At 41.2% G+C, this 13341-nt stretch overlaps 1 protein-coding gene across 3 annotated transcripts in view; it reads left to right on the top strand.

Moving 5' to 3' along the window:
- The window catches only part of fhod3b (formin homology 2 domain containing 3b), a 127515-nt gene that overhangs the window by 88812 nt on the left and 25362 nt on the right, over window positions 1-13341 (top strand). For all 3 annotated transcript variants that reach the window (XM_017471241.3, XM_047155798.2, XM_017471270.3), the window contains exons 6-10: window positions 8149-8243; window positions 10359-10470; window positions 10685-10779; window positions 11303-11446; window positions 11652-11893. In XM_017471241.3, the coding sequence (XP_017326730.1) occupies window positions 8149-8243; window positions 10359-10470; window positions 10685-10779; window positions 11303-11446; window positions 11652-11893 (688 nt within the window). The remainder of the gene's footprint in view (window positions 1-8148; window positions 8244-10358; window positions 10471-10684; window positions 10780-11302; window positions 11447-11651; window positions 11894-13341) is intronic.

Here is a 13341-nt window from a genome sequence, read left to right as displayed (position 1 = left end):
AAGAAAGCATTCAGATGGAAGTCTACACTGTAGACAGGCAGTCTGTTGAGTGGAATAATCCAGGACATGAAATGAATCTGAATTTATGGATGCAGGTCATCTGAGTTGAGCATGTTAACGCATAGTCACATAGGTAATGACGAATAGTTGCTATGAGCCTTGACTGAGTATGATTTTGACATATGGCAGGTCATTGCAAAAACAGCACGAGTGTCCTCTGTAGTGCCATAATGATTCACCACAGTTCATCCTTCAACGTATTTTATGGTCCTGAGTTGCATTGCTACGCTCTCTGAGCTCTGTGTGTTTTTGCACAAGGACAAGTGAGAATGTTTAAGTGTACAGCCTTAAACTGCTCACTTTCCATGTTCTCAATGTGTTCAGTTTTCAAGAGAAGGCAAAATTATAGTCATTTTAACAGACGCCTCTCTAAAATGCACCTTATGGCATGTTTAATTTATTGTAACTGTTGTTTCTTTTGTCATATTAAGTGCTGTAGAATATATTGGCAGGTATGGCGCAGCCAGGATACACTGACCTGTAGACAACCGACAAAAAGTAGACATTTTTATTCAATTATTTATGAAATTTTATACCACAGTCGTCAAGCCTGGTTGGTTAGAAGATATTAAGTTAAAACATAAAGAAATAAAACATAATGAGGAGTGTTGTTATAGGAAAATATTCCATGATGCGGTTGATTGATATGGCTTGATGCTAAGTAGTTCACCAAAAGGTGCAATTTTTAATTTATTCATGAACGACACTTTATGCATTTTAAGTTCACGTTTATACATTGCAGTGTTGTGGAACCTCTGCAAGACATGATAGTTCAAGTCAATTCAATTTTATTTGTATAGCACTTTTAACAATGGACTGGAAATGGAAAATATATTTTAAATTGATAAATTTATCCCTAGTGCTGGTCCTGTTATCAATTGTATTATAGCAGCTGTAAACAGTCATTCCCTTACCCACGTCTTTCTTTCTCTCTTTCTCTTTTCAAAAAAAAAAAATTAATAGCACAAAAAATGCAGATCATGTTACCGAGAAACCAGAAAATGCTAAGTCCTGAAGACTTTCCCATGGCGGAAAACGTACTGACCGTTACTAAAAACTCGTGAGACTCCTTCCATAAAAAATGTCTAATTACAGAAAGCTTCAACATATCAACATTTAATGTAACAATAAATTCCAGAGCACTACATATAACTATAAATAGTTCAAAAGACTGATGTATCATTCATTATATATTAAATATTGTAATCATTAATGAATCTTTGTGGTATAAGAGGAATAAATCACTTTGGAGAATGACCTGCTTTAGAGTCAAAACGGCATAACTCCATTGTTGAATATTTTCTCCTGTTGTGTTTTATTACTTACATAACATACAGTGCTCTCCACAAATATTGGCACCCTTGGTAAATATGAGCAAAAAAGGCAGTGAAAAATTGGATACCTGGCATCATGGACTCTATCAAATATCAACAGATATTAAACGAAAACCTGACTGCCTCTGCCAGAAAGCTTAAAATGGGCCGTGGTTGGATCTTCCAGCAGGACAATGATCCAAAACATACATCAAAATCAACACAAAAATGGTTTACTGACCACAAAATCAAGGTCCTGCCATGGCCATCCCAGTCCCCTGACTTGAAATCCATAGAAAACCTGTGGGGTGAACTGAAGAGGAGAGTCCACCAGCGTGAACCTCGAAATGTGAAGGATCTGGAGAGATTCTGTATGGAGGAATTGTCTCAGATCCCTTGCCATGTATTCTCCAACCTCATCAGGCATTATAGGAGAAGACTCAGAGCTGTTATCTTGGCAAAGGGAGGAAGCACAAAGTATTGACTAAAAGTATTGCCAATAATTGTGCCCCACTTATATTTACAAATATATATTTTGATAAACCTGTTTTGTTTGCAATTGTTTGATATTCACGAGAGCAGAGTATTTTTGTAAAAATTTTGAACAACAGATCAAATGGTTAAACAATAAAGACAATTTTTCACAGCCTTCTTTGCTAATATTTACCAAGGGTGCCAATATTAGTGGAGGGCACTGTGTAATGATATGGGAAATAAAAAATGATATTTGAAATTACTGTGAAATCTTGGGATGGACACCAATCAGATTGCCACCCACACATAAATATCATTTACAGCTGAAACAACAGAACTATAACCTCCACATTCTACATTCAAAACATTGATTCCTACTGAGACTACATCAGGGCTGGGTAGGTCATTTCAGTAGTTGCAACCATTTGCTGGCAATGTACATTTTGGCTGTGATCATGCATCATTATGTTTTGCTTATTTTAAATGAAATACTTCCAGGCTCTTAAGTCTCTCAAATCAACTGTATGATAGCTAAAGTAGCATGTCTGATTGGACGCCAGTCAGACTCAGCCTGGGTGGTGATGTGGTCAGAGCGATTAGAATGGGGACTGGCTGATAGACAAATGATGATCTCCTGCTGAATATACAGTGTGCAGGCCCAATGCTAATTACATTTTAATTGGACTGTTATACATTTAAAAAAGAAAAAAGACAGTGGAATGAGGAGCCATATCAAATCACAGTCAGTTGCGACAGGGTGAAAGAACTGCACTGAGTTTACAGGAAAAGCTCATCAAATATTTAGCGCACTGTTAATGTCCACTTAAAGAGGATGTCATAAATGTATGCTTGTGCTTGAACTGTATTTTTAATAACCTGTACAGAGTACTTCCTGGAATGTGAAAACATATTTTTCTTTTTCTTACAGAGTAAGGAAACAACAGACATCTTAGTACGCAGCACAACCATAGTGGATGAAAAGCTAGCTGTGGTAGAGGTGATTGCTTGGTCCATTGCCTTGAAATCCCTCTGAAAATAAATGTAGCATACTCAAATGTAGCATGCTCATAGGAGCATGCGCACCAAGCTTGGCTGACCCAGTTCTGAGGAAAATTTGAAATAAAAATGAAACACGTGTGGGAAAGCAGAGAAAATAATACGGCAGAGTGAATCATGCAAGAAGGGACCAAGAGGGAAAAAATGCTGGTATTTTGGCTGTATGTGCTCGGTGAATGGGAGTCTATTGCAATACTGAGTCTGTGTGATCTCTCTTCTGGGGTTTCCGTCATGTTTCGAGTCCGATGAGCGGGTTCATGCCTTTGGCCGGCTGTGGTGCGGGTCTCGTCGTGCATTCCTGCTGCCGTGACTGAGTGATTACTGTGGTTAGGTGGAGGGAGAGGCCTCTAGACCAGCCTTCCCGCAATCCTTTGCCAGCCTTTCCGTTTGGCTCCACAGGACAGCCGCAGCGCTGGTTCACACGGTCTACAGTCGCCCGTCCGAGGTCTTTGTGCACACTGTAGAGAAATGCAAACATCCGTGCCAAAAGTTGGAGAAGTAGGAGAGCAGGCCGCTTACACAGTACAAGAGCGAGTGCAGAGTGCCAGGCAGCTTATTAAACACTTACAGACTCTCTAGGAGGGGCAAAAGATGTTTCTCTTTCTTTTTTTTCTGTATCCGTTTTTCGTTCGTATTCAAGCCAGCATGTTTGGAGAGTGGATGCTGGCCTGCCAATGCCTCATTACTCTTTTTGTGCAGCGAGTGTTTGAGGAGGGGGAAGGGTCTTGTGAGCTTGTTATTGCTGTACCATGTTTAAGATACTGGTCAAAAACATTTTTTATTCTACTTCAGTGGCCAGTATAACTAGGAGAATCCGAGGGGAGAAAAAATCAGAGGAAAAAAGGAATTTTCTGATCATGGGCACGAGAAGTTATCAACCAAGATCAGATTTAGAATTGATAGATGCCAGGCCAAAAGTCTTAAGAACAATTACAAACTTCTGAAATTAATGATGAAATAGGGGTGACATCGTGACACGGCAACATATTGTTGCCACCTCACAGCACCACAGCTCTGAGTTCGATCCTAATCTTGGGTTACTGCCTTTGTGGAGCTTTGCATGTTCTATCTGTGTCCATGTGGGTTTCCACTGGTTTCTTCCCACCTCCCAAAAACGTGACAGTAGGACAACTGGCTGCTCTAAATTGCCCCTAGGTGTGAATGTGTGAATTTTCTGTAATGGATTGGAATCACATCAAGGGATACTCCTGTCTCGCACCCTGTTCCTGGAATTCCTGATACCCAGTGACAGTGATCCTGAACTATATATATGTACATGCACATATATATATATATATATATATATATATATATATATATATATATATATATATATATAACATTATAGCCTTATTAAATAGTGTTAAATAGCTATGTCTAATACCTCTGTGCAATACAGTGTTTCCTAGCAGTATGTGTTTACGAATAGAATAGTATTGTAATTTTAGCCCAACCAACCTCAAATCCCAGTTCACAGATTGCCTGTTGGCTTAGCTACTCGCTGAGAATCTGTAGCACTGTCAGTAGGAGGAGTTGACTTAGCAGCGATTACTCAAGCTGTGCTCCTTAATTACCCATCAGTCTCTTCTCACTTACACACATTCCTGCTCTCGCTCTATTCAGAGAGGGCCACAGGTGCAGTGTCAGTCCCACCACAGTCTCATGTCAGACGCGGATGGCTGATGTGAAAAGAGCTGTGTTTGGAGTTAAAGAGGAGTCAAGTGAGGTGTACAGTAATGGCTGTTGTCACTGACTGTTTGATGAGATGTGGGTTAAAGGAGGGACGCTGAATGTACAGGTGTTTCTTCTAACGAAGAGCAGACTTTATGTAAAATTTTGCCAGTATGGTATCAATACTAACAATTCTTTTTTTAATAATTAAATGTTTTTATTTGTTCCGTTCCCTTTTTACATCAGATGTGTGGAATGTTATTGCAACTTGTAAAAAATCTGGTATGGTGGAAATAACCATTTCCAATTGCTTCCACTCACTGGCATGTTTTTGGGAGGAAACCATAGAACCCACAGGAAAACCCATGCGGACATGGGGAGAACATTTGAAACTATGGGTAACCCGAGCTCAGGATCAAACTGAGGAGCATATGGACTGGTGTGGCAACAATGTGCCAATACATCCACCTGCATCAAGGAAGTAAAACAAGTCAAAGAGCCTTCAAATGTAAAGGCACACTAGAAAAAAAAGTATGTTCCCTATTTTATCGGGTGACGTATTCAGTGTTTTATTTCTTTATCATTTTCTCTTCACATCTAGCCAAAACAGAACAAGACAAAATGTCTCCCACTAGACTGCGTTTCAGTGCTGAAAAATGCTCCAAATTGATTTGCTACTTAAAAAGACCTGGATGATGAGTGATGAGCGGCTAGTTTTGTGACCTGAGATATACCCACGGGTGCTGTGGAGCGTTAGCTGAGCCGTAGAGCTCCATCAGGGAGGCTTGGGGAGTGTGTGAGTAACAGCTCATTACATTACTCACCTGTCGGGAGTGAGGAGTGGACTTACAGGAGCATCGTTCACACACTGCGGTGTTAATCAGTGCTTTACTGTGGTTTGTTTTCACAGCCCTATGACACTGTGTGTGTGTATGTCTGTGTGTGTGTGTGAGAGAGAGAGAGACAGTCTGTCTGCTCATCTGTCATTGCACTTTGGCAGTCTTGCATTGCTGCATATGTACATCACGGGTGGAAGACTGTGTGGAATGCTGTCGTCAAGGTTTTGAGTAATTAGCCTTGATTGATAAAAGATGAAGAGTCACCCCACAGTCAGTCGCACACTCGTGCACACACACACACACACACCCTTGCACACAGAGCTGCACCTGGGAATCTTGGCGCGTATACAGTGCATTCATAACTCCTTGTTCCCTCATGCTGAGGAGAGAAGGACAGAATGGGATGAGGGGAATAGTGAAAGACACAGTGAGGAGCCTTATATTGGCTTTAACCCTAGTTCTCTTTCTCTCACTCTCTTTCTCTCTCTCTGTCTCTTTCCCTCTCTTTCCTTCCTTCCCTCTCCGCTGCATGGGAACCTGGCACACAGCTCCAAAGCAGGCCCCGATCCAGATAAAAGGGATTGTTTCAGGTAAAAACTGAAAGTGGAGTCATGGCGAGTGCCAGCAGCCGATAAAGGAGCCGTGTGCAGACAGAGCTGGGAGTTTTAGAGCCTTGCTAAATGGGTTTTAGTGTCATTCCTGGGTCAGGAAATATTAATGATTTTTCCAGTTATCCTCAAGGCTACCTCATCAAAACAGCTATTAATATTTCAGGTAGTTGGATTACTGTTGCGACTGTTTCAGTTCAGTCCTTATCATTTCAAAACATCTGCTTAGTCTAGGAAACAGCATATGCACCCATGTCGAGCCGCAAAGATGTGTGTAAGCTGTCATATTATTGACCTCACGGCTGAATTCGGGTCTTGAACTTCATGCTGAAGTCATTCCCTGTCTCTAGGTAGCTATCACTATAGTGTGTATGCATTCAGTAAGCCATTAGGTATGTTCTCTATCAAACAGCCTTATTGTGTGAGCTTCCTCCAGAGCTTGTCTTTCTCACAGACGTAAAGCAGCGGGAGAACATGGCCACAGATCATGGCCACAGCAGGAGAACATGCCCACAGAACATGCCCACAGCGGGAGAACATGTAGGCCACTCTGTCTGAAAGCTTGTGATTTAAGGCAATTAAATCATTGGATACAAGCCTGAAATGCCCCCTTAATTTCAAGCCAGAGACTAGAGATCTGTACAGAATCCCGATCTAAACAGTTTGCACTGCCGTTGTAGAATTTGACCATGAATTTTTCTCATTAGCTTTATACAGGGTGTCCCAAAAGTCTCCATACATCGGTGAATGCAACACTTTTAAGTTCCATAGGGTCCACTTATTTTTTCCTCATGACTCTGTGTGTGTGTGTGTGTGTGTGTGTGTGTGTGTGTGTGTGTGTGTGTGTGTGTGTGTGTGTGTGTGTGTGTGTGTGTGTGTGTGTGTGTGTGTGTGTGTGTGTGTGTGTGTGTGTGTGTATACACATTCTCAAAAAGATTAGAAGTGCTGCAGGCCAACCCAGAGGTGGACGTCCGTGAACGTCCACTAATGAAGCCACAGCCGACATGTTGCTGGCAAATATCAACTATAGTCCTCAATGCATGGAGACTTTTGGGACACCCCGTAGTGTATATATAACATATAACTCCATACATATAACATGTAACTCTATACGTATAACTTTATACATATAACATAACTCTATACATATAACTCTATACATGTAACATATAACGCTATACATATAAGTGTATAGATAACACATAAGTGTATATATAACTCTATACCTATAAGTGGTGGCTTGGTGGTTAAGGCTCTGGGTTACTGATCAGAAGGTCAAGGGTTCAAGCCCCAGCACTGCCAAGCTGCCACTTTTGGGCCCTTGAGCAAGGTCCTTAACCCTCTCAGCACCAGGGGCGCTGTGTCACCCTGCGCTCTGATCCCAACTTCCTGACATGCTGGGGTAGGCAAAGAAAAGAGTTTCACTGTGCTGTAATGTATATGTGATTAACAAAGACTCATTATTATGATTATAACTCTATACATATAACTCTGTACTGTAAAACACTGATATTTTCTTTTTATTTGAAATTAATCTGGAGGGTAGGGATCTTATTTTCTTTCTCCAGACAGAAATTCTAAAGAATATCGTGTTGACCTTGAGCCGTCCTTTGCCTCCATCGGGTTTTTATTTCGCTCCTTGTCCACAGCTGTCAAACGGAAGCTGTGTTTTAGTGGCTCCCTCCTGCGCTCCCTGAGTTCTTGTTATGACCCTCTTTATGTGTCCTGTTACAAATGGCAGTCACGTTTTATGCCTCAGTGCTCTAGCCTGCTCAAATATTTTTCCGGCTGGACTGGCTGAGACGGCTCAGGCTAAAGGAGTAGGGTTTGGTCCAAGTTCTATGAAAAAGTGAATCTGTGTGTGTGTGTGTGTGTGTGTGTGTGTGTGTACTGTATTGGGGAAAGCAGAAGCTGGCTCTTATTCTAATGCCATTCTTTGATCTGATTACCAAAAAAATGTATACATATTCTCTAGTTTCTTTGTGTGTGTTGTGATAATGAGCACAGGATTTGTTCTACAGTTTGCACACCCACATACAGCCCCACACATCCCTCGTTTGATGCTTGAGGTGTGCGCCAGTCAGTCTTAACCATCTCTCTCTCTCGCTCACTCTCTCTCTCTCTCAGCTCTTGGGCAGATCATGCTCTATGTGGATGGGATGAATGGCCTGATTGGACACAATGAAACAGTTCAGTGGCTCTACACACTGGTCGGATCAAAGGTAAAGAGATCACTTTAATCTATGAATGTGTATCAACTCTGTTACACTGGACACTGTGTGTGGAATTACACTGTACCCATCATGTTTTACTACTTTTACTCTTTTGCCCAGCTCTCTAGCAGTACATTCTGTACACTAGTATATGGCCAAAGGTTTGTGGACACCTGACCATCACACCCATATGTGGTTCTTCCCCAAAACTCTTGCCACAAAGTTGGAAGCACACAATTGTATAGGACGTCTTTGTATGCTGTAGCTTTACAATTTCCCTTCACTGGAACTAAGATGCCCAAACTTGTTCCAGCATGACAGTGCCCCTATGCATAAGGTGAGGTCCATGAAGACATTGTTTTGCCAAGGTTGGAGTAGAAGAATTTGAGTGTCCTGCACAGAGCCCTGACCTCAACCCCACTGAAAACCATTGGGATGAACTGGACGCCGACCGTGCACCAGGCCTCCTCGCCTGACATCAGTACCTGATCTCAGTAATGCTCTTGTTTCTGAATGGATAAATCCCCACAGCCACCTTCCAAAATCTAATGGAAAGCTTTCTCAGAAGAGTGGAGGTTATTATAACACGAAAGGGGGGACTAACTCTGGAATGGGAAGTTCAAAAAGTGCTTATTAGTGTGATTGATCAGGTGAATCCAATTGTGAAACAGCAAGAAAATGTTTCCTGGAACAGTTTGCGTTTGCATTTGGCTGCTGCTCTTTTGATTGGAACTTTATGCCATACCCTCTTCATAAAACTGACATCTTTTACAGTCTTAAAGATTATCTTAATATTTGCAAGCAGTAGCAAACTGGCTGTTCACTGGGACAACAAAAAATGTCTAGGCTGTGTGTGTGTCACCATTACGTGACTAATCATGAGTAACAGTTCATCACTCAGCGATGTTTATCCATAATGTGGATAACACACGAACATGTGGATGGAAACGTACTGTGTGTGAGAGAGAGTGAGACAGAAGTGTGAGTGCTTTGTTAGTCTGCACATTTCTGCTGAAAAATCCAGCTTGGTCAGAGAAGCTATGAGCTGTTATAACAATAAATAGAATGAAATAAATAGAACTATTAAATAGAAATGATACCTCTCTGAAGATGGTGACCCAGGCCCCAGAGAACGGTCTTCTGAAATAGAGAGTAACACTGAGAGTCACTGTGTGTTAATGAATAATGTTTAAACCGAGCCTCTGTGTCTTGAAGTAAGCAAGTTTATTGAAATATATAACCATTTAAACTAGAGAATACTTTGTTAATACCTTTTACAATTCTGCTACAAGTTCAATTTTGGAAGGGCTCCCTAATCTCGTAATCTATGCACAGTTCAAATTATGATAAAAGCAAAAGTCCATGTTGTAGTGAACGTATACTTTTGGACCTTACTGTATGTCTCCCTTGTGTTGAGCACAATTTCCACCACCTATTTCAATCTTTCTTCATGAGAAGGGCAAAATATGCAGCATGGTTCTCATCAAGACCGAACTGAATTGATATTATTAAACACAGACCCATCTCTCCCTCTCCCACTCTCTCTTTGTGTGACATACACATGCTGCAGCATTTCTTTGCATCTCATCTATCTTTCTCACTTTGCACTTTTTTTCTTTGATAGCTCGCTCTTGTGCTCTAGAGAATGCTTGTATATTGTTGTTGGACAGTAGCTTCCTCATGCATTTTTTTTACAGGGGCTCCGAAGCCGACAGCTTTATAAATTACTCGCTGCTCTTTCTTCTGGCTTTCCCATCATCTCACTGACAGTGCCGTTCCTTCGCCACTCATGAAAAACCACCGTGGACGTCTCTGGAACAGCAATCACAAACAGTCTGTCATGGGGCATTGAAATAGGAGGCACTCATCTGTTCCTCCTGTAGTAGTTCAGTTATCAGGGCCTTCCATGGCAGCCAGGAAAAGGAAAGGAATTTTTTTGAGTTCAGCAGGCTTCTGGGCCTTTTCAAACGTAAATAAATAAGAAACGATGAAAGATTGGACAGCATGCCACTCTTTTGCATCACTGCTTCTCAAGATATTGCAGCAATGTACAGGAGAACTAGTGTGTGTGAATGCGATTACAGTACGTTTATTTCCTCTGTGTGTGTGTGTGTGTGTGTGTAGTTCCGTCTGGTGGTTAAGACTGCTCTGAAGCTCCTGCTAGTGTTTGTGGAATACACAGAAGCCAATGCTGCACTACTCATCCAAGCTGTCAACGCTGTGGACACTAAACAAGGTATCACACACATACACACACACGCACACACACATTTGTGCTTACTATACTATGTTTGAGAGAAAATAATATTTGAAATGAATGCTTCTGTAAGAGGGAAGGTAAGCAGTTTTGTTAGTGGGAAATGTGAATTGTCCGTAATATTTATATTATACACATGCAATCATCAGTGTGTACTTGGCATTAACCGACTCTGATGTAAAACTGTCTGCAGGTTGTAAGCCATGGTCTAATGCCATGGAAATCTTGGATGAGAAAGATGGTGTGGACACTGAGTTGCTGGTCTATGCCATGACCCTCATCAATAAGGTAGGCATGGGAGTTATGACTGCTCCGAATGAGCCGTGGCTGACTTGCCTGTGTGATTTTTTTGGAGTCCACTGCTACAACTACAGTACCCATAACACCCTACCAACATAGCCACCAAGGACTCCAGTTTCCATGTTCAAACTCACCTGATTATTAATCGTGCACATCTGGAATCAATTTCAGGACTATAGTATATAAGGACTCTCAGTGCCCTCACCCATCACGAAGTATGCCGAGGCTTATATGTAGTAATAGTGCCTTCTGGTTTTGAATTTGTTTTTACTTTCCCCATCTTTGCTCTTTGCCTAGCCTAGTTTATAATGTCTTTACACCGCCTGGCCTTTGCCTGTTCACTGACCTTGTTTTTGTCTCATGTTTTGGATTTGCCTGCAACCTTGCTTAATAAAGCTTTTGTTTACCTACATCTGCGTTCCCGACAGTTTGCTGTGGAAAACTTTATATATAAAGTTATATACTATATTTATATAAGCTTTATATACTATCTTTATATATATCTTCACAGACACTTGCAGGCCTTCCAGACCAGGACTCATTCTATGATGTGGTGGACTTTCTGGAGGAGCAGGGCATCGAAGCCATTGTCCAGAGGCACCTCAGCAGAAAGGGCACTGACCTAGACCTGCTGGAACAATTCAACATATATGAGGTTAGCTAAAGTACAGGGAGATAGATCTTAGACAGTCTGTCTCTGGGATAATTGACTCCACTTTCTCTAGTCCAGGCCTAATGCATGATACTGGACACTATATGATACGGTTTATGAGCTTATAACCACATTATATGATTGAGCGAAGCAAATTGGGAGTCATTCCTTTGCAATCAATTATAACTTATAACTTTTAATCATTTAGATGACTCTTCGTCATGAGGATGGTGACGATGAGTCGTCGCCTCCTCCGGTTGGCCGAAAGGACCGCCGTCGTGCAAGTGTAGGAGGCACACTCGAAAGACGGGGCCTAGAACGCAGACGCAGCCGGAGACATTCTCTGCAGAATGGGAAAGGACACGCATCTGCACCCGCCTCCCCTTGTCACAGCCACAACCCCAATTTCCTACCTTTTAATGGCCAACGGATTGAGGATGTCACTGAGAGGTGAGAAAGTCTTGCAGGCATCTAATGACAGGGAAATGCAATACAAGAAAGGTTTTCATCTAATCAATATTTAGTCCATTTATAATCTTAAACTCAGTCTCACTCATGGCATAGGAATAGGAAATGAAGAGTATTGTAACACGCACACATATGGCTCAGGAAGAATCACTATAATGGCACATTAAAGCAACAGCACTAATATGCTAATTAGAGATTTAATTACTCAATTCAGCTTTGTGGAACATCTCTTGCGGCTTTTTTCCCTATCTCCCGAGGCCCTTTACAGGGAGTCGTTAGGCAAGCAGAGAAAATACTTCAGCATGTGTTGACTTTATGGAAAGGAAGCACATTTATATTGGGTGTTCCATCACGTTAGCTTTGACAAGAGAGTTAGCAAAATCCGGATAGAAAGAGAGATTTTAATAAGACTCAAATGAAAAGACAAAGTGCTCCTGCTACTACAGAGTGACATTCCAATTAATCACACGCACATTAAGGAACTGGTAGGAAACAGTGACAAAAAGCAAGCAGGAAGTCTGAAATGTGAAGATATGTGCCATGTGCATTTTTCAGCCCTGTATTTCACTGTCAGCTTTGTTTAGTGCCATAGCTCATTTTTATGGCATTTTTATTGTTTTTTTCCCTTTATTTTCCATTGATATCACTAATATCCACTGTGCATTTTTAAAGTGCAATGGCAGGCTATCCAGAGCAATCTCCTATACTATGTATGATGGTGCTATATCAGTTTCTAACAGTAATATGAAGCATTCAGTGAGTCACAGATGAGCCACATTCTCTCCAGATTATTATCATGTAAGGCAGCTGTGGATCTTGGATCTGGGGAATGTGGTAGAGTGTGTCCCAGTGGTCAAAAAGTACCAGCTGTTAATATTGTAGCTTGTGATGAATGTTCTTTGAAAATGATCAGTAAAGAGCAACGAAGAAGGCGAGTCAAGTGATATATATATATATATATATATATATATATATATATATATATATATATATATATATATATATATATACATTCCCATCTCTTTATCTCATTCTCTTGTTTCTCTGCCATCTCCTTATTTCCCCCTTAACTTCTGTCAAACAGCCCACACCGGAGTCATAAGTGATCATTGATGGCAGGCTCCACTGTGAAGGATGGAGGTTTTTTTTTTTAACCAGTACTGTTGGCAAATATTTGAATTCATCTTAGTTAGACATCCGATCCTGAGGTCTGTTATTTGGCTGACCACAGGAAATTGGACGGACCTTTGAAGTGCTATGTTTTCCATATTAGTAATAAATAGCAGCCCACTGAAAAAGAAAGCGAACCTTACAGCAGTGTACTCCTGCACTCTCTCCTGAGTAGCACTCCACTCTGTCAATGCCTCTGTAATGAGGGTAAACCAACAGTAGGTGAGAAATGGATAGGTTTTGTGTTTTATCTGTCGCTT

The sequence above is a fragment of the Ictalurus punctatus genome, chromosome 1, assembly GCF_001660625.3.
Source record: "Ictalurus punctatus breed USDA103 chromosome 1, Coco_2.0, whole genome shotgun sequence".
Lineage (NCBI taxonomy): Eukaryota > Metazoa > Chordata > Actinopteri > Siluriformes > Ictaluridae > Ictalurus > Ictalurus punctatus.
The sequence above is the reverse complement of the archived record's forward strand: the minus strand, read 5'-3'. Positions and strand labels throughout refer to the sequence as shown.